The 27,188-nt window shown below is 32.0% G+C and overlaps 1 protein-coding gene across 2 annotated transcripts in view; it reads left to right on the top strand.

The window, feature by feature from the left end:
• Nucleotides 1–27,188, top strand: part of LOC148607971 (uncharacterized) — a 103,752-nt gene that overhangs the window by 30,165 nt on the left and 46,399 nt on the right. Inside the window, exons 1-2 of one of the 2 annotated variants that reach the window (XM_088545819.1) lie at nucleotides 7,680–7,960; nucleotides 26,615–26,755. In XM_088545819.1, the coding sequence (XP_088401945.1) occupies nucleotides 7,901–7,960; nucleotides 26,615–26,755 (201 nt within the window). In that variant the 5' untranslated portion in view covers nucleotides 7,680–7,900. Of the gene's footprint in view, nucleotides 1–7,679; nucleotides 7,961–26,614; nucleotides 26,756–27,188 lie in introns of those variants that run through there. The other variant, XM_088545818.1, reaches the window with a different exon arrangement.

Genomic DNA, 27,188 nt, shown 5'->3' with positions numbered 1-27,188 from the left:
AGTTCTCATTACCTTAGTGTTAAGATTCTAAAGTGGTGAGAACTAAAGCAATAATGGTCAGCTGATAACATCTCTGTTGGTTCCCTTCTGAAATACATGTATGGTGTTTCCTGTTGGTCTTGGATTTCACACATGTGATTATATGAATAGGAATTGATCTTTCACATGAATTTCACCTGAATTTCACATGACTTTCACCTGAATTTCTGAAAGAGTTTATGTGATATTCATTTGAATTAAGTATTAAGTGTTGGTCTCTGTAAGAATCAGGCTGTGTGTGAAACATGGTAAAAAACCTACCATATTGTACAGTCAGAATCATGCAAGGAAAAAATAGAGATTTTCCATATCATATAGTGAAATTGAGTTATAAGTTCATTGAAATGCACTGAAAATTAGCATTTCAAGGGCAGATTACTCTGTCAAAACCTCATTTTTCTAACATTCAGTTGAAAAATTTCTGAGCAAATCCAGTGATGCAGGGATTGAATAATGGCCTTTTCAAATAGAGAAAGCATCCTTGAGTATTGGTTTTTACAAGCATGCTTCTGATTTTTCCCATTTTGCCTGATTCTTACAAACACTTACACTTACTTAATTCATTTTAAGTTTTAAAATTTTTAGAGTATAAGTTAAAGAAATTAATTGGTAATTATTTATGTGATGTATGCCCCTTTTAATTTAAAAGAAAAAAACTGGAGTGCGCTCGTGACTTAGAACACTGTCATCATTAAGATTGTTTACCCATTCAGAATTACTGAATTTTTTCCTGCATGATCTGTAGGGATTTCAGGATTTCTACAAGAGTTTAATTAGATTAATTAAAGCTGCTAATAAGGTCATCTCCTGGTTAAAATTCTCATTACCATTTACATCAACACAGGCTGGGATAATGTGAAATAACAAAATAATTGTCAAGTGATAAAATCATTGTTGTTAACAGTTACATGTGTTGTGTTATATTGAGAGAGTGAATGCTCTGATGGAAAGAGGGAGGGGCATTAAGACAAAATATAGTAGTGCTTCACAAATTTTTAAGCAAGTTTTTATTTGTTTATTAACATGGTTCTGCTTCCGAAGAGGGTTTGTTATATCCCCCTGAATCCTTCCACCCATTACTCCTTAAGGTAAGAGTACATTTGTTTATAAATGAGCATGACTTCAAGTGTAGGACTAGTGTAAATGACCGAGATTTTCATAAAACATCATAACTTATTACGTGCAGGAACACTTGGAGACCATGTTTGTTGTCAACTTCCTTAATAGTGCAAACACATTCAACACATCCCATGAGTGATTTGAGAATCAATGAAAATAAGGATTAAGGTTCTTGTAGTGGAGCTTCAATTTCAGCTTATATTCTAATATATATTGACAACTCCCCTTCTCCCCCCCAAAAAAAAATAAAAAAAATGGGAGGAAAGATTTTGAGATGTTCAGACATGATACATTTCATGTCAGTGTTTTTGTTTTGTTATTACACACATTTCTGTTCTGAAATAAGGGGTATATTGTTTTACCCTTAGTCTGTCTGTCTGGTATTTTTTTTTTGTAACGATTTTCTCTACTACAACTTGTCACAGCTACTTGATATATTTTTGACACTAGTATTGTGTAGATGCGTCATATTAGGCCCCAAAAAATATGTCTGTTTCGGGTTTCCCGACCGACCCTAATTTTTTCTCCCGACCCTAATATATTTTTTCTCCAAAGTTTACAAAATCGGTAATTTCCGGTATAATACGGATCATTTCCTTTAAAACCAGGTCACAATAGTGTTTGAATAGGAGACTGATTTATATTACCTATATCCAAGTGTAAATACAGTGTACTTATATTTTGTTCAAAATTACTTTAAAAAAGTGTATTGTGATAAAAGACATGATTAATAGGTGTGTATGTTAAAAATTAAATTTTCTACTTAAAACCAAACACTTTTATGACATAAACATGATGCTATTTAACAAATATAGGCTCAACTTCAGTCATAAAAAAAATAAAATGAAAAAAAAACAAAAAATGAAAATGCCTACCTACCTACCCTATTTTTGGGAGGAATGTAACCCTAAACAGACATTTTTTTTTTTGGCCATAGGGAATTTTATTTTGGGTTTAGGCAACAACAATAACTTCCTTTTTGATGACGTGGTTTATTTATATCATTAACATCAACACTTATGTCAGATTGTAGAGTGACACTAATGGACATTGGGTCTATTATTACAGTAAAAAAAATACTGTGAAAGTACTTTAATTTGTTGATACAAATTTTCGTGGATTATGAAAGAAACACATATTCGTGGATTCCTGAATTTGTGGCTTTTATATTTTCAGTATACACCTCAATGCAAAATTTCCATTTCAGTGGGAACCAAATTCCTTGGTTTAACCTGCCCATGAAAACCATAAACGTTGGTACCTCACAAACAATGGCATTTCCACAGTAGTATTTACAAATGAGCCCACAAACTCTAGATTGAAACCATTTTCTTTTAGTTCCTCAACTTTTTCTGTATTTTTGAAAGTTAAGCTACATGTATATAGGAAACTTGAAATTTGAAACAATAAAACATATCATCTATTAGTTTCTATTTGAATTTCAAATATTACATGGTTTTGATAAATTCATTTTTTATATCAATGCTAATTAGTATTGAATTTCTGTTTGAATTTGTTAATTGATCAATAATCAATCCTTTGCTCAGTATACACACATGTATATCTACTTAACTACATTCAGTATGACAACCATATATTTATGTCATCTGATAATATCTTTGTTATTGTAACTGCTGACATTCATGGAATCATATGGTGTACAAATAAATGAATAATAAATGTATAGAAATTGATGTTTTCAACAATATTTTATCACAAGCCTCTTTTGTATGGTACTTATTATTGATGTATTTGTCTGTGAATATATTTGAAGCTTTTTGGTGAGAAAAATAGCCAAATCTGAAAAAAAAAAATAGTCAAAGCTACAAAAACATTGAAGTTGATTTACTATAACTTACTAGACTTTTCAGCTGCTGTAGGTTTATGTGAATAAGGTAAAAAAAATAACAAATTTATGGTTAACTGTGTACAGGCTTAAAAAAAACCCCAAAAGCTTTTGATAAAAAATTGTGAAATTAGACTTAAGATGCGGAGGTAGGCAAGCAATAATAGGGAAAAATATCAACATTTTTATGGCTTTTTATGGTCAAAATGTTTTCAGTCATTTGTTTCCTAACTTATGATGTTTTTTTTTCTTTTCATGCATGACACTTTTATTTTTTTATGAATTATTTCAGAAACAGATTCTTCCATTATTACAACTTCTACAAAAAATGTTATATTTGATGTTAATAAAAATGATTGTCATTGATTTCACCTTAATAACATCTATGTACACAGTTTGATGCAACAGGGAGAAGTTGTAATACAAAAAATGTATTAGAGAGCAGTTCATGAATTTTAATTAACTTAAATGTATTAAAAAGATGTTCATGTAAATGTATTAAAGAGAAGTTCACAAAATTTGATTTACATAAAATATACTAAAGAGAAGTTCATAAATTGTAAATCATATTTCACCTTATTAATAATGGAGGGATCTAAACTCATGTTGATTCATCTTATACAAGTCCTCATCTGATGTCTTAATTGATAGGATCATTCATGGTTAAAGTTCCTAATTGTAGTTATTGTAGGGGCATTCAATAAATTATGTTGTGGCATTCAATGAACAAAAAATACAGTGTTGTATGGTAATGATCAAGTCTTACATTTTTTTCATATTTATTGACAGGAATCACATACAAGTTTGTATTGGAATTTAAATATTAAGCTAATTTTGTATGATAAAATAATTAGAGTGATCCCCCTTTGTACACTTTCTATCAATACTGATTCTATGTTTAGTTCTTTATTAATCAGGGTTTAGTTTTGACAGGTTTTGGGATTAATCATTGGTTAGTTTGGACAGATTTTTTTTATTAATCAGTGTATGGTTTTGACAGTTTTTTTTATTAATCAGGGTTTAGTTTTGACAGGTTTTTTGATTAATCAGAGTTTAGTTTTGACAGGTTTTTGGATTAATCAGGGTTTAGTTTGGACAGTTTTTTAAAAATTAAACAGGGTTTAGTTAAGACAGGTTTTTGGATTATTTAGGGTTTAGTTTAGACAGATTTTTGGATTAATCAGGGTTAAGTTTAGACCGATTTTTTTTACTGCACATAATTGTCTATGTTGTATAAAAGAAATATCTGGAAAAAAAACTTCAATGCTCTTGCACTTGTAATATTTATGAATTAATTAATCATCACAACAGCACCCATATTTTCTTATTAGTTCCTTTCAAGATGTGTGCAGTCACAGTTGCTATATAAAGACAGATATCTTATTTAGTAATGACCTCAACCTTTAGACAAACATGTTCTGGCAAATTTCTATCGTTTTATTAATGAATATTTATTAGATGACACGTAAGACTAATCAAGGGAACCAAGATTTTAGTGGAAATCTATGGAATGTTTTTCATGGATAAGGACTAGACAGGGAAAACAAACACACATGACAAGGAACATGCAGGATTTGACACTAAGTGTTTTAGCTAGGTAGCCCAAGGGACTTTCTGATCAATAAATTTGGTAGTCCTCAAAATAATTTTGCGACTCTGTCTTTAGGTATAGTAAAATTTGAAGACTAAATTTAGGTAGCCCAAAGGACTACCCATTAAAATTTCTAGGTAGTCCTCTCTCTAATTAGGGTGGCACAGGACTACTGGACTACTGTTAGTGTCCAACCCTGACATGAAATGACCAAGTAATTAAGCAATTTGGACTCCACAAAATACAGGGAGCCCGGTAGGGTAAGTGTCGTCTGTTTTCCTAGAAACACCTTCAGAGTTGCTAATAAAATATGGTGCTCTGGTAGGGGAAAAAGGAAATGTGATTTGCTGGGATGACTGTGTTAAAATTAGAAAATATTCCAAAATAGAGGTATTAGCTGTAATTCAATTTTTAAGATTGACAAGTTAATCTTAGATATTTTTTTTAACATTTAATGATTAACTGTGGAACTCATAAAAACTGAAAAAAAACCATGAAAATTTCCTGCTGTATGGCATGAGGATGGATATGTGAAGTGCCAGAGGGTACATATTGTTGATAGGAGTCTAAACACTTTATACTAGTCTACATATTTATTCTCTGATAAAAACTGGGAAAAGCTGGTATTTCACATTTCATACATACACTTTAAATTAAACCTCACCATGTATGGAACCTTAGCTAATAATCTCAGGATTAAATTCTTTTTCTATCTGTCTTTCAAGGAGAACAGCTCCTTTAATACTGTGTAATTTTGTTGACATAATATGTTTTTACTGAACAAATGACAAATGGTTCATAGTGAATTGGATTATTCGGAGAAATCCTCGTTGAGGGTCAAATCTCTTAGTTGCCTGACATCTTATACAATACATAGCTGGGTTGAGAAGTTATTTACCCAGTGGGCTATTGTCTGTGGTCCAGATTGAGTAATCTGTCAGTAATATTAATTTTAGGTTCATAATATGCTTTCCTTTTGAAGCGGTTTAAAATATCAATGGTTTGACTCAGATGCAATGGAAAATCAGAAGAAAAATTGATATGGATTTTGAAATTTGCAATAAGGTGCACCTGAGAAAGCTCAGTTTGAGAAATGTGGATAAATACTTGTGATTAATCTAACTTCTCTCTGAACAAAAGGATTAGGGTTTCTCAAAGACATAAGGTTAAGAGAAAAATCCTGCTGTTTGGTATGAGTAAGTTAATAACATGGGTGATTTATTAGATATTTAAAACAGTGAGAAAATACCACAAATGGAAGGAAATGATATCAACCAAAATGTTGGTTAAATGTAACCCCTGGTACAATACATGTAAAGACAGGTTTTTTTTGCATACAACCAAGATCTGTTAATGGGTAAAATAATTAGGTGTCAAGTTCTGTTATCTTTCCTTTCCAATTTACATTATGTTTTTATATCCAGCTTAGATGCTCTGATCCTACAGTCCATCCTTTGGACCACAATTTTTTTTACATTTAACTCTGCTACTACTCATAACTATGTATGAGCTTTTGATATATTTTTACAAGTTTGATATAGGTATGCCCTTTTGTGGGATTTAAGACTGAAGGACATCAAGTTCCTCTTAGAATAACTTTGTTTATATGATGGCTATAATGTTAAGTTGGTATGGAGTTGAGGTAATTCCTTAAGTGAGCATTATTCAAGGTTTCTCTGACTATACACATGTAGTGCAGCTGGACTTCTTTGGTTAAAAATGCAATTAAGCCACGAAAAAATAAAGTTACAAAGTCTGTTCCTTTTGATTTCTGCCATTCACCTGGCATAATGGTAAGATAAATACAAACTTGTTTTGAAATAGACACCTTTTACTTCTACAGAATACAATAAAAGACCTTTCATAGAACGTTTGTTTTTAATTTATTTGAAGTTCTCAAAATAATCAATGTTGATTAAAGTTTGCAGTCATATTTAGATGGATACAATTAAACTCTCAGCTATTAGCAGCTGATCGCCATTAGTTTTGATTCTCCTCTGAAGAGCTGGTTTTCCAGAGGAAATAGCAGGGAATAAAGAAGGGTATTTGCTTATTAAAATGTCAGGACTCCTAACTTATATTGTTGTTTACCAAGCACTTAATTTAAACTTTTATTATAATTGGTTGGCTAATGGAAGAGCGGAAATCTGATGTAAGGGCTCCATAGATTCAGGTTTCAATGGCCGTCCTTTCCAAGTTGAAAATAAATAGCGACAATGTTAAATTAAGCTATTTTAAATGGGAATAACATGGAAATCGATTTCACAAACATGAATGCACTGCTTTTGATGTAAAAGGAGACAATTTATACAAGTATTTGTTATTACAAAAAATTGTCAGGTAATGTGAGCTGGTAAGATTAAGTACATGAATATTATAAAACTTTTGTGGGAAAAAGGTTATTTCATAAGGTTAGGCTTACTCCTTTTAAATGTATTAGGATGAAATCTTGTGTAGTCAAACCTGCCTAAAGTAAACCTCCAAAAGGAATTAGAATCATGGGATCTCTATAGCTCTTCATGAGCAACGAAATTTGTGATCAAGAAAAGACCATGGAAATTAATTGCCACCAATAAATCCCTTTATAATTGAATACATCTTAAAGAGACTGTTAATCATGAAATAAGATGGTTACACAAATGGATGTATCTCCTTATTGAGAAAAAAAAGTGTCTGCGAAAATTAATTGATTTTCAGTATTAAATTGGAAAAACAAATAAAAAAAATCTCGGTTAGATTTGCAGGTGTTAGGAAACAGCAATTTATCTTTGTTGAAGATAATTCCCTCAGTTCCTTCCTCACCCCTAAGTTATAATCTCCTCTCACCACCAGATAAATGATTCATTAAACTGACAATGGTAAGATATAATGATAAGTCACTATCTATGTCATTAATGTATTATTTTATTTCAATTTGCTTTGACTGAGGAATCAGTGAAATCTGACATGATTTGGCTACATATTGCCAGCTCCATGGAGAATAATCATTCATATTGTATCAGTTATCCTGCTTCTCGACTCTATGTGATAATTTGCTTCACATTCAATTCACCTCACGATAGCTTTATAAAAACGTGATTATGGCAAATGAAGATAACTTGGACAGATACTGGGAGAAATAAAATAGATATCTCGCTGGAGATGTTTAAGTCAATCAACTGTGAATCCACAGGGCTCATATCGTGGCTGGATCAATAGGATACCAGATCATTCAATTCACATTCATTTACATTGACTCGTAATGGCCATGTCAGGTGATATCTGATTCGAAGGTGACATTTTTATACTCAAACATTTGCAAATCTATGGACGAATCTGCCTTAAAGGAGAAAGATGAGTTCCTAAAACCAACTATAAAAGCTCAGGTAAGAGGTCTTACTATTTGACGAGTTGAACTCGTGGCTTGAATACAGATTGATTTAGTATTGATGTGTCAACTAGCATCCCACTATGTTAATTCGAATAATTTGTAGAAATGCTGTTGACAGATGCTAGGCCTAATTACATATTCACAGAGGGTGTTTTAATCCCACTATATGTAATTTTAAGACTGCATTGTAATGCATGGCAATCGTGTTAACTTTTGAATTTCTTATGATGGAGTAGAAGGAAAATGATGTTTTAATACACCATAATGATATCAGTATTATATATAACTAAGAAAGACTCTTCCTTGTGAAATTTTTACATGTCAGTTAGCTCTATGTCTATTAGCAAATAGGTAACTGGAAATCTATCCAATTAATAATTCGAATCAAGTTAAAAAAATTGAATATGCATTAAATGCAGTAAAATGTGGAACTACATGTAAGATTAAATGTGAGAGGATTGCAATCACAGTAATTAAGTAATTTTTGTAAACAAAAATCTAGCACGATTTTTATTATTTCACTTATAAAAAAATCTGACTAAATAACAATGACAATAGCACACATTAAATACTGTATTTACTGTAGAATTTATGGACTTTCATGAATTTTACAAAGTGTACTTATTGAATAATGTATCATTTAAAGCAGTTTGTAAACCTGTATATTGACTACTACATACTGTATTAACATGCACGCATTCATGTACATGTATGGGCTTGCCACAAAAGCTCTCTCAAACAAGGAAAGGGCTGGTCACAATTGATGCGGAAGTCCTTTATCTTCTTTTTGAATCATGATATAGTTACATAATATAATATGCATTGTACTGAAATATTTCCCAAAATGAAACCTGGCTGGTTTCAATTTGATAATGCTTCTTGTTCTTAGTATGCACATAATCAAGTTGCCAACACTAACTTCTAAGTATGTTGTATTTCATAATCTTTTAGCTTTTGTTTTGAAATTAATTTACTTTCATTATAATTAATCTGTGTATTCCAATAAACAGTTTTATAAAGTACATACTGTAGACTATATAGTTTCTACTCTGTCATTTTTGTGCATCCTTGGACCAACAACTCTGGGCTAGTTGGAAAGTATTATTGGGCAAGCAAGTTGGAGATCTAGGGATGCAGATTCCCATGGTTGGAACTGGCTTTTGTTCAAAAGTGCTTGATATTTGTGAAAAAAGTCCAAATATTGTTTTAAACTCCCTCCCCCATTTTGTATTTCTGGATTAGCTCATCTAAACTTCTTTTGTCAACTTAAAAAGAGACTAGATTCCCCATGTTTATTTAGCCCTTACTATTTTTTTGCAATTTTGACAAATTTTTCATGGAACTAAAACTATTGTAATATCATCAGACACCTATTATTAAATCTGCTTATCTTGTTTCTTTGAATAAATGTTCCATGTGAAATATTCAGTGTCAGTAAGAAAATGCAGTTAAAATGTGTCAGAAAAATGAGAAAGTGTATGTCTGTAATTGCATGTATTCACTTTCTGGATGTTATTTTATTTGAATATTTAGTAGCACACTTAAATACTATGAAAACACAATGATAACATTGCTTCATTTATATCTACTGTGAAGATCATTTGAAGACTAGCCACTACCAATAACCAGTGTCCAAATGTTAGTACTTGGATTTGACCTATGATGAAAGACCACTATTTGTGATTTGCAGGTGTCAGACAAACTCTTCTCTCCAAACATAGATATTATCTGATCTTATGTGTCAAAATCTAGTTTAATATAGAGATATTAAGACTTAAACTACTTATTGAGAAGAATCCCCCAATTTCACTGTCTAAAGCTTTAAGAATCTTCAATCAGTGTCCTTAGTAAGTGTTTTAGAAACTGAGGTATTTACACAAGCTGTCATAAAATTGTCTTGATTGTGTATAAATCCTTGATGTGTTTAGGTCCAATTTTTGCCTGGAATCATACTAATGTTTAAGTCAGACGCCAAGAATTCAATACTCTAGTATTAACCCTGCAGTGTCGAGGATATAGAGATTTTGTGAAGAAGGCAATTCTTGACTTGATCCTTGTTGAAACCCTTGGAGAATTTAATCAGATTTGAAAAGTTGATAAATTGAATATAAGTAATCTCCCCTGTCAGTTTTTCCTACTTGTTCATTGATACCTTAAGCTCAGAGAGAATTAATTAAGGTCTTAGTATCTCCGTGTCCGGTATGGATAGAACATTGATCAACAAGAAATCACTTGACAGGATAATGGTGTGTATATATCATAGGATGGTGGAAAGTTCTATTGATGATGAGATGAGGTCTGGGATAATGTAAAGGGCTTAGTAGACTGGTGAAGTTTAATTGGTGGTAACTGGTGAATGTAAAGTTGAGGTCTTGAATAATGAAATGCTAGGGCCCAGCAGACTGGTGAAGTTTAATTGGTGATGACTGGTGAATGTAAAGTTGAAGTCTTGAATAATGTTATTTTAAGGACCCAGTAGACAGGTGAAGTTTTATTGGTGATGGCTGGTGAATGTAAAGCTGAGGTCTTGGATAATGTTTATATTAAGGACCTAGCACACTGGTGAAGTTTAATTGGTGATAACTGGTGAATTGAAAGAGAATGTTCTGGAACAATTTTATATTAATGGTGTGGCAGGATTCTGAGAGAGACCAGTTTAATATGATATTTTGATCCCATGCAAAGTTTTAACCCCTTTCATGTCTCTCTTTTTGAAGGTTTTTGATAATTTTTATAATCTTCGTGGTTGAAATGTTTGAGCCAGTTTTATTTTTTGAGTTACAGGTCTTTCTCTGAAAAAAAAGCACAAATAAAAGGTACATGTATAAGGTTAGATTATGCAATTGGTTCAATGAAATAGATACATACTTGTTTATATATATAGTTGATTGGTTATCAGAAGTGTAGAATAATTTACTTAAGTTTTATTTAGATAAGCATCTGACACCTCCCTTAAAGTTATATAGTAATATAGTTTCATGTATACATCTGGAAATACCATTTCAAACAATTGCTTGTTACTGGAGGTAATTGTTGAAACTGGTTGAAGGATCTTCTCATGTTTTTTGCCCATTACTTAGTAATAAAACAGATTCTGTTGAAAGCTGTATATATATGAGATTGGCAATGCGTAATCCTGGTGATGAGGTTGTGTAGCTTTGGAGAGGTTGTCTTATCGTAATCTTGAAAGGCACCTGGCATGTGTGAAGTTTTTGTTTATAAACATCGCCTTGAAGAGTTGATGCAATTTTGGCTTATTTGAATGTTTTTCTCTGCACTGATGAAACCGCCTTGTTGGAAAGATTTTGAATTAACTGCATTTTCTGTCATTTTTCGTACTGAATTTTGATTAGGACCACCAAAAATCTGGAGAATATTCAAATACACCTTTTTGTGTCTTATGATTCAGCTCTGGATATATTCGTCATTTTACTCTCCCAATACATCATCCGTCTTGCACAGCATTGATGCATCTATTTGCAAATGTACATATAAACAATTTGAAATTTTAGCTAGTAGTGATTATTTTTTCCCTCAGAAATCAAATCTTTACATTTTGAGGAAGTCATTTTTATCCATTTGACTTCAGCTATCTCAGTTTCGTTATAGGAGACCATTATTTCTGTTGCTACCAAAAATTTAATTCTCCAACAAGTTTTGCACTGAGCATGGTTTTGAAAAGAAATATAATTCAGAACTTCTCTTACAGATTTTGGACAAAACTTAATAAAAAGTGCATTCACATACTTATTTAAGTAGCACTCGAGCTAAGAATGATGCAATTCATTGGTTAAAATTTATTTTTGATATTTTATTTGAATTGCCATAGTAAACAGAAATAAACATTTAATTTTGAATTTAACGTGTTCTTAGGAGATAAAAAATATACAGAATGCTCTTAAGATTTAAAAATTGAGAGAGATAACTCTGTAAATGACACTCAAATACAATAGAATCTATTGAATTTTTAATGTTGATTATCTCCTAAGAACAGGCAGATTCGAATGAGTAATTACACATTTCATAGTATGGACCCATAAAACAACTTAATTACAAAAATGAAAATATGTAGCCTTTTTTTTCAGATTTTGCATGATTCTTAGCTGGAGTGCTACTTAAATTCTAGGCTGTTGTAGTATGAAGACAAGTATGTTGCAAAAAAATAATCTGCCATTAAATAAGTAATATTTGTATAAATATCAATGCTAATTTTGTTATTAATAGGATTTGAGAGCTATAGAAAAAAATGCTGAAATATGTTCCCCAATTTTTATTTAGAAAAATGTTATTTGTATAAATCAAAGTTTTTTTTCCTGTTAAGAATCTTGTAAATATGCTTATGCGTCACAGCTGGCTTTCCTACTTACATATGCTCTAATGTAATTGATTTACACAGTTTCACACAGCTGTTGGAAAAAATGTTTATATTTTTACCTGGTATAACAAGTTCTTTATTTAGTTTTCTGTCTGACTGTCTGTTTGATGAAATCAAGAACACTGTTTTTATTAGAGTCTCATTTGTCAATCAGAGGAGGGCTGCCAATTTTGACATTTTCTTCTGCAGATTAAAATCCAAAGGTAAAGAGGTAGGTTGGGTGTATCCATGATGCTTTATGCAACTATAGGATCTCAACTTGGATCTATCTTTTGCCATTTTTTCTACCTCACTGACATCTTGTTTATATCTTTTAGTTCTGTTTCCACAGTCCTTCTCTCATCATTGATTATGTTTGCTTCAATGGTTGTTGGTGTTGTCCTTTGATTTGTGCAAGATATAGGATTAGAGTGAAATACCAACCAAGGATTGAAGCTGTTTTTTAGGAAGAAAAATTCAGTGTCATAATCATCTGTCTCAATTCTTTGTAATTATTGTATTGTTGAATTTTCCCCACACCTGTTTTATGATCTGCATTTATGTTAATTAATATAAAAAAGCCATATGAGATGTTTATAATTTCCCTCAAGTACAAAATAACACATCAGAGACCTACTACTGCATTTGTTAATTTTATGCCTAAGTTTGTCAGTAGTAACAAGATTTTATCTATTTTGACAGTCTAATCACTTGTTTTATCAGGGCTCAGGGGAGATAACTCATTAAATCTTGATAAGCTTCCCATCTTGTGATGAGTAGTCGAATGATACATACAGATTGAGAGATAAATAGAAGTACTTGGTCAATAGACAAAGTTCTGTTTAATTACATCAGAGTGTTGCATGTATGATCATAGTTTAAGAACTCCTTGTGTTTGTTTTTTTGGGAGATGGGTGGGATGAGGTAGATGGAATGCCCAGATACTGATTCAGTGGCCTGTAATTTTTTGCTTATTCTGAAAATTCAAGAACATTTTACAGCCATAAGTGTGTAAATTTTTATTCTGTAAACTGTGATATATTTTTGGCAGTTGTAATTTTCTCTGTAAGACCTGTAATGTTAAAATAAAACAGTCAGAAATATCATAATTTATATTGTGGAATGGTTGTGACTTCGAAACTGCGCAAAAGTAGATTGGTGGCTGAAACTGAGAAAACGGATTGCAAAAATCCTCTGTTAACAATATTTAATGGTATAAAAGATTAAACTTGCTCTCTATATGTTCTGTATGTTTTGAAATGATTTATAACTTTTGTTTGGAAAATCATAAAATTGACTTTCAAAAATTACAACAGAAAAGATCTATTTGTGCACTTGCTTGCGTAAATGTTGAAGTGTTAACACCCTTATATGCAGTTTAACTTTCAAACAAGAAAACACTTGAACATTCCCTAAACTTTAAAAAAAAAACCAACTAAATGATGTGTTAAGACATATGTTTGTTAAAGCATTAGTCAGGACAGTTTTTAGTAGAAATGTACTTAAGCATTATTTCCAAGTTATAACCAACTTTTTTCATTGAAACTTTGTGCTGAATAATCGTAGAACCTTTTCAAATCCTTGTCTCTGACATTAATAGGGAAGATGATCCGAGATATTCACTTCAATAAGACAGTAATCCTCAATTCCATTGACTCTATGCAGTTCACATATTTGGTTTACACCTGCGTTCCAATTCTGTTCCGTCAATTGTTTTTAACATGATCATTTAATCGGCTCAGATTAGGGAAACAGTGCAATATTATTCAGCATTCCATAGGTCTGTTCCGACAGCTAGGTGGCCGTATATTTATGTCAACAGAGACGGCGGGTGTTGAATGCCCAATGCAAAAGACATGTTAATTCTTTGTTTTTTCAGTGGGCTTTCTTCTCTGGATGACAACGAGATCCTTGTGTAAACTCCAGAACATCGTTACGTCCTGTCCAAATTGCTTTCACTGTTCACTCCCGGTAACGAAGGGTTGATAAATGCCTGTCATCATTGGGAAATTATACCCTGGTATCAGTGAAAAGGTGATAAAATACCTCAGCACAAGTATCGTGTTTTAGATACCGATAAATTTCATTACGAGCTCAGTTGGTCGTGGGGTGACAAGTTCCTTTAGAAAAACTTGTAGTATCCAAACTTAATACAATAAAGGACCATGATCATACAGTTTCAAGTGGTTTAGTGTCTGATAAAAGTTTTACCTAGGAATTTTTAATAATCTTGTTATGTGTTATTGTTTTTTACGGTAAAGCTGGGAACAACGTGCATTAAAGTTTTATTTAAGGTGAAGTGGTGGTATTTATAGTGTTGCTACTATTGAGTTTTGTTCAGTTAGTATTATCTTTATTTGGATGCAAATATATTTTACATTAAATTTACTGGATTATGGTTTTCAACATTTTAAAAGGTATGTTGAAATAATTTTTTAGAATGCATTGATGTAAATTTTATGTCTAATAAAATTTGTATTCACATTTTGATAAAACATCGACAGATTTCATACTTTAAAAACTTGAATAAATCTAGAAGAGATACATATTGTGTAAGAATTTGTTTTTGTGGATATCAATGCACTGTAGTTCTGAAATGTTTTTTTTTTTATTTTGAATTTTTTATACATGGAATTTTCTGTTTAAAATTTTTGAAGAAGAAAGTTCCATTTGTAAAAAAGTATCTTGTTAAGTAAATTTCATTTCTCTGTGTTGTCTTCAGGCAGCCACTGATTCATCCTTTTTGGAGATGACCAGTGATGTACTGGTTAGTTTGGGATTTGTATTTTATTGAATGTTTTATTGTTTACTAATCATAAGGAACCTGAATCTATCCATATAAACCTAAATAAATATGAAGTTCACACACTACAATACATTAATATGTAAGGATTGTGATAGTATAAAGGTTATAATTATGCAATTCGAATATAACTCTTGGACATATTTTTTCTGGGTATTTTCACCATATTATCTTTGCTGCTTTTTTTTTTTATCTATACTGTCCTATAATTTCACGCTTTATGATTTGTATCAGAATTTACCGCTTGTTGATTTGTCCAAGAGGTAATTGCTTGATGATTTGTTACGAAATTGACTGGTTGATGATTTGTAAAAGATGATTCATGTAGAAATTTACTTCTTGATGATTTGTCCCAGAATTTATCATTCTGTAGATTTGTCTTCAAAGCTATGTTCATTGATGATTGGTCACAAATGTTCATGTTTGATGACCTGTCACTAAAGTTGATGAGTTGTTGCAGAATTATTGCAAAATTATCTGCCCTCTGAGTTGATACAAAATTCACTGCTGATGATTGTCTTAGGATTTACTGTCTGATGATACAATTCTTATGGATACATCTCAGATTGCTGCAGCAGTGGCAGAATGTTGAATTGTTGGTGGGTTTTCAGTTTGATGAATTGTCCTATAATTTCTGGTTTATCAAATGTTTTTTCTAGAGTTCTTGCATGACTTGCTGTACCAGAATTAACCACTTAATGAATTGTCCCAGAATTACCTGCTTGATGAGTTGTCCCAGAATTACCTGCTTGACAATTTTCTCTGTATTAAATGCTTGATGAGTTGTCCTAGAATTACCTGCTTGATGAGTACTCCATAAACTACCTATTCAATTAGTTGTCCCTGCAGAATTAACTGCATGATGAGTTGTCCCAGAATTACCTGCTTGACAGTTGTCCAAGTATTAAATACTTGACAATTGTCCCAGTATTAAATACTTGATGAGTTGTCCTAGAATTACCTGCTTGATGAGTTGTCCCCGAATAACCTGTTTAATGAGTTGTTCCTGTAGAAGTACCTGCTTGATGAGTTGTCCCTGCAGAATTAACTGCATGATGAGTTGTCCCAGAATTACTTGCTTGATGAGTTTTCTGGGAATATTCTGCTGAAGAAGTTGATAGAGATTTAACTGTTTAATGAGTTGTCCATAAACTTATGTCTTGTAGATGAATTTATTTCTTTATATCTAGATCTGCATACATATACATTACAAATGCCATTTCATTTATCTGAATTGGCAAAAAAAAAAACCCACATCATTTTGTTTCAAATTTCTTTATTTTTGATTAAAAAAAAAGAAAATAAATAAGGTTTAAATTTGTAAATTTAAGAGATAAATTTCACAATTTAGATATCGTTATCTGTAGGAGTCTCAAGTTCATACTGATCAAATTTGATGCAACTACAGTTAGCGTCATCAGATACAATTTGACTTTTCTGATGACCTTCATGGTTATGTAATAGATATTAATTCTGTGAAGTGTTCAACTCTTTCAATAGCTCTGATCAAATGTTCATATTAATTTAGTTGGGATGTATTTTAGACACATTAATTCTGTGAAGTGCTCATCTCTTTCAGTACCTGTGATAAAGTGTTCATTTTAAATTGGTGGGGCAGTATATTAACTATTCAGTGTGACTTAGCATTGAATTATTTTGAGGTTCAAATAAGCTACCTTTAGTGAATTTTAAAAAGGAGATTGTGAATATTTAATGGAGATTTTACAGCTTTTATTGAGGTAATTAGCATTTCTTGACAAAAAGTCCAAATTTTTCAACTTTTTACATGTATAATACTCTTAAATGTATAGACATGTAAGTTTTTGCTACATCCTACTGAAATAAAGCTGTAATTTGATAAGAAGATTTTTGAAAGTAATTTTCATTAAGTATCTTTTTTTCAACCTTCAGCGTTTGCAGCCATGTTTACTGTAATTATTTTTTAATTAAGTTTCATTATGGAATTCATCAATTAGTTAAAAAAAGATTTTTATTGTAAATGCAATTGTAATGTAAATATATTATTCCCCTTGCACACGAAATTTTGGAGTATATGGGCATTACCCTGTCTATCTGTCTGTCTCTTCATGTATCCAATCTGTCGAACTCAAAAACTGTTGAATTAAGCAAAATTCTGACAGGTGTTAATTTTGTTCACCATCAGAAGAATGACTTATGTTAAAATTTTCAAAATAATTCATTGCCCAATGTAGGAGTGGTAAGCCATGGCCCTTGAAACAGGTTTTTTTGTTGATTTTTAGTGTACAACTATTCTTTGTTACCATGGCTGCCATTTCTGTTTTCAGTGATATTGGGTTTGTATAGTATGGTCTCCTGATTTGAATGGTGATGATGAAAATGTTCTATAGCCATGATTTAAATTCATTTTATGTTCTTTCTCAGCAAGTGTATAGCTGGCTAATGCCCCCAGACCTAGTTGGATAACAGAGCATAGGGGGCACCTGCCTAAGGCATTTCCAACATTTTACAGTGCCTTTATGTACTCAATTACTTACAGCATTCATTAATATATGCTTTTTTTCAGCATTTTATTGTCAAACCTGGTAACAAACCATGAAACCCATTACTTACTTGGATTGCCAAGTAAGCGATTCAGGCTCTTTGAGAGCCTCTTGTCTTTTTGAGTATGGTATGTTGATCTAACCTTTCTATCCTTTTATCCTTTTCTTACTTTTGCACTGAATATGTAATAATAAGAGATATTGTATCATATGAAAAAATTATCTTGAATGTATAGTGTTAATTCAAGGAACAAAAAATACAAGATCGACAAAGCTCAATAATTCTGCTGGTGTAAAACCCTGCTTCATTGAAATAATACTAAATAGGTCAATTGCCTTATTGTGTCTTTTTTTTCGTGATAAAATCAGACTCACGGAGGGAAGTGATACGCTAATGCTGCTCTTAAAATTCCTTAAAATAGTAACAGGGCATAGTCCCAGCAGAATGTATATAATTTATATCCGCCATACACCATTAGTGATCCTCTTACTTCTAGAAACCAAGAAGAGGCTCTTGAGCGTTGATTATACCCAAATACCACCCGCAGTCTAATAAAACTCTCAACTCGATTGTTCTGTAAGTATGATAGACAAACACGACAATATTCTATATCGGTGCTGAACAAATATTGCATATTTAGATTGTGACATTTGATGAATATTTAGGTGACAAAATTTCATAAGCTCTGATCATTTCAAGTAGTGGAGTATTGATAAATAGAAGGTTGTCAAGAACTTCATTAAAAATATTACGACAGTCACTCGAGTCCGTAGTCCCTTGTTGAGCTTGGTGCTTAGTTTGTTTGAAGTAGTCTGACTTTTTAGTAAGACCGAATCAGTGATTTACAGCAAGGGTCTACGAGATAGAATAGGAATACAATGCACAGATACGGGGACAACGAACAAGTGGACTTAGTACGAGTTGTATTGTTGGTTAAAATGGAACGGTTGACTTAAAGGCAGACAATGATGTATAAATATTTGTCACTTTGTTCTCTGTTTCCTGCTGGGGGCTTTACCTGTGAGAAAAATAGGTTTAAGTGAAGGCACTAATAAAACACTAATACACAAGTAGAAATACACATTTGTGATATAAATTGACACTCAGGGGTTGATGTTTAGACTTAATGGAAGGCAAAACCATTCTTGCATGCTCTTGAAGGTATAACAAATCAAAACTTTTATCCCTAATGTTGCCCATTTTCTGGGTACAATCCAAAGTAGATTTTTGTACACTGCTTAATCCAAAGTATGAGTGTAAAATATTCTAATAATACATTTATATTAAAAGAAATATTGAAAATCCATAGAGAGTATTATTCATTGTGATTACAGTCCCATGGAAATTGATGAAAAACTCTCACTATCTATGACATTATTTGTACTCACAGTACAATGGTAAATACCCTTTTTCTGTATTTCCATACATGTACATGTACGCTCCTTGTCAAACAATGTATTTGTAGAGAATTGCACCTGTACAACATTGTAGAACTGCTATATGATATTTCCCTATAGATAATTGCTATGTGCTATAAAGACTGTCATTATAGGCTTACTGTTCCTGGAAAATATTGATTTTCCTGTCCCCAGAGCTGTTATATGTTATAAGGCTTGCTTTATTAGCCATAAATAATGTAAAAATTATTACTGTCTGGGTATTTGCTGCCTAGTGATCTGATTATGTCTCTAATAGCATGGCGAGCCCTTTAAATTCTATAGGCAGTTTAAATAGGATCTTAGCATATGCTGTGATGTCATGATTATGACAGTGCTGCAAAGTGTGTTGCAGTCGGAGGGATAACATCAGTATAAAAATATCAATGTTATTTAAATTTTTATTACATTTGCAATTTAGATGTTGAAATTATGCGGAGGAGACTCGATGGAGATTGACAAACCTTGATTCGTTTTAAGGAGTTGATGATTTTAAAAAGATCAATTTCCGTCTTCTTTCTTGGTTGTCATGGTAACTAAAAAAGATGGCTTTTGAACAATTTTCATGGATAATCATTAATAGATCTGCAAGCTCCTTGGCATGTTAAATCCAGAAAATTCAATTTCATTTGGAAATTGATTTGACAATTTCTATTTTCTATGAGTTTTTCAATTCCCTTTAAATTGCATAATCCGTGGAGATAGTTTGAATTCAGGATGCATTTTCTGGCTTTATCTGATTAGAAACTTACTGTCATGGCTTCTATATTTGGTTCAAGTCTGCATTAAGGTTTGGAAATCAGATTTGGGATATGAGATGTAGTATTGAAAGTTTCCCTGTATGAGTTTCAAATTTATAGAATGAATACACTTGTTAAGTGCTGTCAGGTCTGAAGCAAATTTGATAGAAGCAATATCTTGTTAAGCTTTTTGAAGATTTTTGCAATAGGGGATATTTGGATATACCTTTAATGGGTATTGATCAGGTCACTAACAATAAACATGTTCTGAATCTTCTTACTTCTGCTGCCTAGTTTGTTATTACATGTAGCTGTACAAGCAGAATAAATTACTTGCAGGTGGTAACATAAGATCATTTTATTTTGAGGGGGGATAAACTGGATATAAACTATGGATAACCAGAGATAATCATAGTGTCTATGTAAACAACAAACTATCCTGAACTGGCATCTAAGTTACTACATACAATGGAATGCTTAAATGTTGATGAAACTTAATGCATGTTAACTTGATAATGTAGGAGAGGTATAACAATTTCTCTCTGATCAGATTCATATCTTGATACTTGGCTGTTGGTTTTCTTGATATCTCATTTTTACAGAGAGGCCTTATTTGTGTTATTTTAAATTATAAAAAGAACAGGGATGATTTTTTTTCTGCTTTTAGTGGAATTCCGCTAATTGAAATCTGAATTTTGCTGTAAGATTCTTTTTTATTACTGTTTATTTATTTCTGGTTTTACCAATTTCCCCATTCTTTGATGACCTCGTAAAATCATCCCTGAAAAAAGAAGTGACAAGTTTGGATGTACATTGCACTGGTTCAGGTTTGTAAGGAGTTTGTTGGGTTAACGATAAAAATTTGAGTTTGTAAGGTTTAAAAGTGTAGTCATACATACTTAAATACTGCTAGTTTAGATATACAATATAAGAGTTTGGATAATGGCAATTTAATACACTCCCATATTTTGCAATAAATTCAACACTGCAATTTTAAAATTGTTGTAAGCAAGGTAATTTCCACTACTTGTCAGGTATTTTTTTGCCTTTTCTTCAAAAGTTTTCATGTACTGAATGATGTTTTTCCAACAATTGTGTTAGGTAAATTTTTTCTCATTTACAAATATGGAGTTGATCCTTTAATGTGCGTGACATTCATTTGTGGTTTCCTTAATTCCAGAATAAAGCCATTAGGGCTTGCAATCCGTACTGCAACAATCAGATTTGACAATAATTTCCCTGAAATCATCCACGGGGAAACCTTTATTCCAGTAGGACAGAAACGTGGACTAATGTGTTACGATGACGACAGAAATCTACTCATGCATTTGATTAGGTTATAGGGTGATCATAAAGAAAACAAGATTTTAGTTTTAATGGCTCCCGACATTTTTGCTCTAGAGATGAAAATGGCTGTCATAGGGCTAAAGGAATATTAGTCCCAGATTAAAGAAATAAATTAAGTGTGAAAATTTCTAACTTTGTAGTAAAGAGATGTATTAATGACTTTATGGCCTTGGTTAAGTCACCATTCTTTTGATGATTGAGCCTGTATTAAAAAATCTCCATGATAATATTAATGTTAAAAATTTGCATAAATATCCTACTGCGCCACAAACAAGGACCAGAATCAAACGGAAATTAGAAACTGGTTTTTTCATGCCATAGGATGTATGAATACTATTGCCTGCTGTGTAATAAACCCACCGAGCTTCTAATAAATATGGAATCTCATCTATGATTGTATAATTGAATAAAGTCGTAGTGAAATTTGCTGAAGTAATAAGATAGATTATATTAGCAACTGATATTTGACTTTTGTGCAATTGAGCATGTATCAGAAAATTTTGTACTAATTAAAATTGTTATTTGATGAGCTTAAACTGACTGTTTATCAGATATCTATATTGTGTTGTACGTGGCTGAGTAAAATAATGTCATTAGGTCTTGGTGAGAGTAAGGGTAGTTAGTAAACTCATGTGATCACTATGTATAGTGTTGTGGCGAAAATTCAAGGTATCAGTGGTCGGAGATACGATAGTCAAGACTGTATAACCCCCCAATCATCATCATTCATTATATTGGTTTGGCCTGAGGCTTGGAAGTTTCTTTCATATAGTGTTTATAACCAGAACTGTTGGACTTCCTTTGAGATGTTGATCACAAATGATTTTCCTGTATTTAAGAAGGCAATTTTTTATTTTTCCTTACTCATGTACATAAATAAACATTAACTCAGTAAATTGTTGACCAAATTGTCTTGATAAATGGTCTGAATATAGTTGAAATATTGCTACTCAGATGTTAAACCCCAACAATCATTCAGTCATTGTCTAGATAAAACTCCATCAGAATTACAGTTATAATGATTTCATGAATTCATAAATTTCAGCTTACTATCTTGCCACAGCCTTACTATGTACATGTATTTATAATTGTTGTAAAGTGTCCTCTGTGGTTTTTCTGCAGTAATTTTTAAACAACAAATGAAGTCTTTACAGGTTATTACTGTGAAGAACATTATGCTTGACATGTAACTCCTTAGGCTGTTATTTTATTATTTCTTGATGGCTCAGAGACATTCTTTATTGAAAATCGTTTTTATGTCCTCAAACCAATTCTTTTTTTTAATCACAAAATGTTTTCCTCCATTGTCGCACTGTAATAGTTTCCTTAAGTCATTTTATTTGCAGTAATTTCAGCTATAAATTGGCAGGCTTCTGTTGAATGGATTAGTTTGCATGACTGACACAAATAAAATCTTGATCAATATCAAGCCGTGATCGTGATCAATATCATATTGTAATGTTACGGAAGTATCCAGCACTCTGGGACTGACGCAGACTTAGTTGGAAACCCAAGTAAATTTGCTACACTCGGGTCAGATTTAAGGCTATCAATTGTTAACATTGAAGTTTATTATGTCTAATTACCATAGACACTTATGTCAGCTTCGTGATACTGTGATGATGGTAACTTCAAGACTTCTAACAGTTATAGCGCATAAAATGATCATGTTCAGGAGAAAGAGTTGGATTGTTTAATGACAATCACCTAATGAACTGCTTGATGTAGTTAACTGGATGAAAAGAGAATAGGTATTAAAAATCTGTATCCAACTGTCCAATTAACCATCTTAAGGTATAAATCAGCTAATTATATTTTAAAAATTGATATAATGCTATTCCATGAGTATCATCATTGTGTACGCTATAATTGTCCTTAGAGAGGTTATACATCCCCAATTACTCTTTTTAAGGACATTGCATGTGGCTCCAATATTATCTTAATATTGTGTAAATTGGTAATAAGGCACATCCTACCAGGTCTTTACTATTCTTCCTTGACTTGTTGTTAGTTGAAAATTAAATAATGGAAGCGTGACAATACTTTATTTTCTTTATGTTAACCCTGCCTTAGCACAAGTTCATTGAAGTCAACTAAAGTAACACTTGATGAAGACAGTTGTAATTAGCTCATGAGTTATTGCTTGTACTCTGTTAGACAATTTAATTCGGTGAAAGGGTAGTGATCTCTTATTTTAAGTACAGATACAAAAAAGCTAATTATCATACATGTAGTAAACATGTTAAAATGACAAATATTAAATTTGATTGACTGAAACATTGAAGTATTGCCCCAATGATGTTTTGTTAGAGAGAAAAGGAATTTAGACGTATGAGTTAAGTTTTATTTTGCATATATTTAGGTTTTGACATAAAACATGGAGTAAAAAAGAAAAAGATGACAAACTCTTGGTTTCACCTGACAAAAGAAGTCATAGTATCAATAATGTCATAGCAACTATCAGCTCCTTCTGAATAAAATTCTTATTACTACCAAGGGGTTTTTTAACGTCCTTGACTACCCAGTCGGGCCTCGCACCGATGGTATTAATTCTTATTTTTTATGTTTCTCTGTTTTATATAGAATGTATGATAATTCATTTTTTGAAATGGAAATAATTTCTGCAGATGCCAATCTACACTCTAAGAAGCCCAATAATCTGTTCTTAGTACTAACGCCCATACTATAACGTGACCAGAGAAAGTTCTCTGGATTGAATCAAATAACACGACCTAATTGGGCCGTATAAAGTGATAACAAGTAGTTTGTACACGGTAAGTACTAGTTTGTAAGGTTTTCCTCCGTTAATATGACCTTTGTTGTGCCAACCTATCGTTAGAACGTCAATGAAGGGCTGATAATCACAAACCTTGTCGTAACTAGTAATTTCTACGATTCTTTGTCAGTCATTACGAATAATTTTCAGGAACCATGATAAAAAAGATAGAAATTATCTCCAAGGCTGTGCTATCATTAAAGGCAGTTGTTGGGAATATTGGTGTAATTAAGGTCTTATATAGTTTGATAAAAAGCTTGATGGGAACACTGGATGCTTATTTGTCTGTAATTCTCTATAATAAAACTGTCTTGGGTAACTTCAGATAATTGCATAGGGAAATTGGTCAATACATTTTACTTTTCATTGGGATTTAACTGTGTTGTACTATCGGCAGTTAGAAAAGATGTTTTCTACATGTCTATTAAACTGAATCAAACTCCTTTTGGACTGTAAATATTGTGTGTGTAAAATGGAAGGTTAAAAAAATAATGGATTTTAAAATTATATGAGGATTCAGAATGGGTGTCCCCTTTATTCAGGGATTGTTATAGACAGGTTTTACTGTGTAGTGTAACATTTGTCTGTTTATTCAGAAATTGTTATAGACAGGTTGTACTGTGTAGTGTAGCAGGGGTCTTTTTATTCAGGGGTTGTTAACTATAGACAGTATCCAGGTACCATACCAGTTATTGGGAATTAGGGTAGGGGCTGGATTGGGTTCATACCCTCTATAAGAGCATTTAAACTAACTGATACTATTACATGTAAGTCAGATGATCTGCTCTTAGACTTTAAGAGATTATTTAGAAATTAATAAAATGAATTACCTTGGAGTCCATCAAACCCTTTGTAAAGGTTTCTTAGGTTTGGGCCTTGGTAAGTGATGAGTCCTTCAAACCCTGTCTGTTGGGTCAGAGTGCAGTAATGCATATTCGAGTGTTGTTCATTCATTGATAAGAAATAAATATCATATTTTCAACCCAATATTGAGGAATCTAAGTCATTGGTACTTCAGTGTAGAGTTTTTAAGTTATCTATCAATTTCTTTATGATGTTAAGATGGACCATTAGTCCATTAAACCTTTCGAACTATCCCTCTCTGATCTCGAACTATCCCTCTCTGATCTCTATCCCTCTCTGATCTCCCTCTGATCTCTATCCCTCTCTGATCTCGAACTATCCCTCTCTGATTTCGAACTATCCCTCTCTGATCTCGCATAAGAACATTGAATTTTTTATTTGCTAGTATATAAAACCTTATCATTAATAATATCAAAGTCAAGCACATGTTGGTGTTTGACTTTATATTAATTTTTAATCATTAGTTAGTTGACAGATGCTGCAACCTGTGTGCTGTTTTTACAGTCTGTTCATTATTCATTTTCATTTGTTTTCTGTCATTCACTTTGAATAATTAATTTTCTCATTTGGAGGTCATTAAATTGTTAATTTTGTCTGCAGGTGTTAATTTGAATTTTGGTGTTTTTTCATGTTTTTCATTTCCATAGAGAATTAAAAAACATCCATTTTAATGTTATATTAGGCTATTCAGGGTAATTTAGAACTGTAAAAAGTTGCTAATAGTGTGTTTTATAGTTGGGGTTATTATCCATAAGCCCAGCAGTTTGATATAGTTATAGTGTTTGTTTTGTGTGTCCCATGGGAGTGTATTGTTTTCAAATGAAATAAATATTGGAAGCACGTGTCCCATAAGGAATGATATTTTATATTTTATTGGAACAATAAAACAGCGATCTGTGAATTTATAACAATAATCTTTTTCTCCATTAGTTACACTTAGAATTTTATCAGGAATTTATCAATTTATTTTGTATAAACAAGGATGGTTTTGGATGAAGACAAGTGTATATATACATTTCACTGAGAACATATTTTTAGTAATTATGGATAGAGTCATGTTAAAGTTCAAGGAATTCCAAAGATATGAGGCTGAAATGAAAACTGAAAATTCATTTTTCTCACTGGGTTCTAGGTTGGATTTGATACAGGTGGACTGAAATTATAATCTCAGCATACTTTTAATGTATCCATTTATATTGGCCGCATGTCATTCTTTGTCTGTCATCTGTATTTTGGTCCTTTTCACACAAAAAAATTAAGTGTAAAAGTAGCGGTAAGTTATTGTGTCATAGTTGATCAAAGTATTGTGATGTCATCATTACTTATGACTAATTTTACTCTTACATTTTTTTGTGAGAAGGACCTCTGATACTTTTGTATTGGTACATTGAAGACAGTTGAAGTTCATTTTATTACTTATGTGAGTTTTGTTTTGTTTTTGGCACATAAGCTCTTTACTATGGATGATTTTCACACACTCATTTATTTATCTTTTGGTTTCATGAATTATGTACACATGTATGGAGTAAGGTTACTTCATGCACATAAGATATCAGAGTTTCTGTTTTGCTAATAGGGCAGTATTGACCACTACCATTGTTTCCTCAGAGACTAAAGTGTTATTGGTTTTGACATTTCTCATTTTATATTGCAGCCTGGACCACTTTTATTGCCTTTTCAAAGACCGAGGCATAGCTAAATTTGACAATTTAAAGTTCCTACTTCTATTTCAGCATTGCTTATTGATACTGTATTTGCCTATATTGAGACAGAATTCATTATGACATTACTATTTTTTTATTGCAGCATCGACCATTGCCATTGCCTTCCCCAAGACTGAGACAGAGTGAAGAGTCGGTGGAACCCAGTTCTAGTGGGGAGTTTACAGAACCACACAAAATCAATAGCCCCCGTAGGAGTACTGATTCTAGAGATTTACTCAGTGAGGTAAAAAGCAGAGTGATACATGCCATTCTTATTATGAGCACAGCTATTGTTATGTATTATTATATTGCACTAAATTGTTTCTTATTTTTACACAGTTTACTTGGCTTTTACCAGAAATTGATGAAGCTATTTGTCAACTAAGCTCAGTAGGCCAACACAACACAAAAATGCAACACTTAAGTACCAGTCCATATAAAATTCAGACACTGCCAAAAGTAGAGGTGATTCAAGGTGCTGAAAAAAACCCTTGAACAAACAATGTTTTTTTAATTATCTAAATATTCCATATTTTTTGGCTAAACTATAGTCCTTTCTTCATACAGATCTGTATTTTGTTAAAAAACTTTACATTCAACTTCTTAAATCAACCAAATAGAGAACTGTAACTCTTGCAAAGTGACAATTTAGATCATTAAGAATCTATATAGTTTTT

This window comes from Perna viridis, chromosome 9, assembly GCF_037379345.1.
Source record: "Perna viridis isolate PV_CMFRI_1.1 ecotype Kerala chromosome 9, ASM3737934v1, whole genome shotgun sequence".
Classification (NCBI taxonomy): domain Eukaryota; kingdom Metazoa; phylum Mollusca; class Bivalvia; order Mytilida; family Mytilidae; genus Perna; species Perna viridis.
This window is presented reverse-complemented; position numbering and strand designations above follow the sequence as displayed.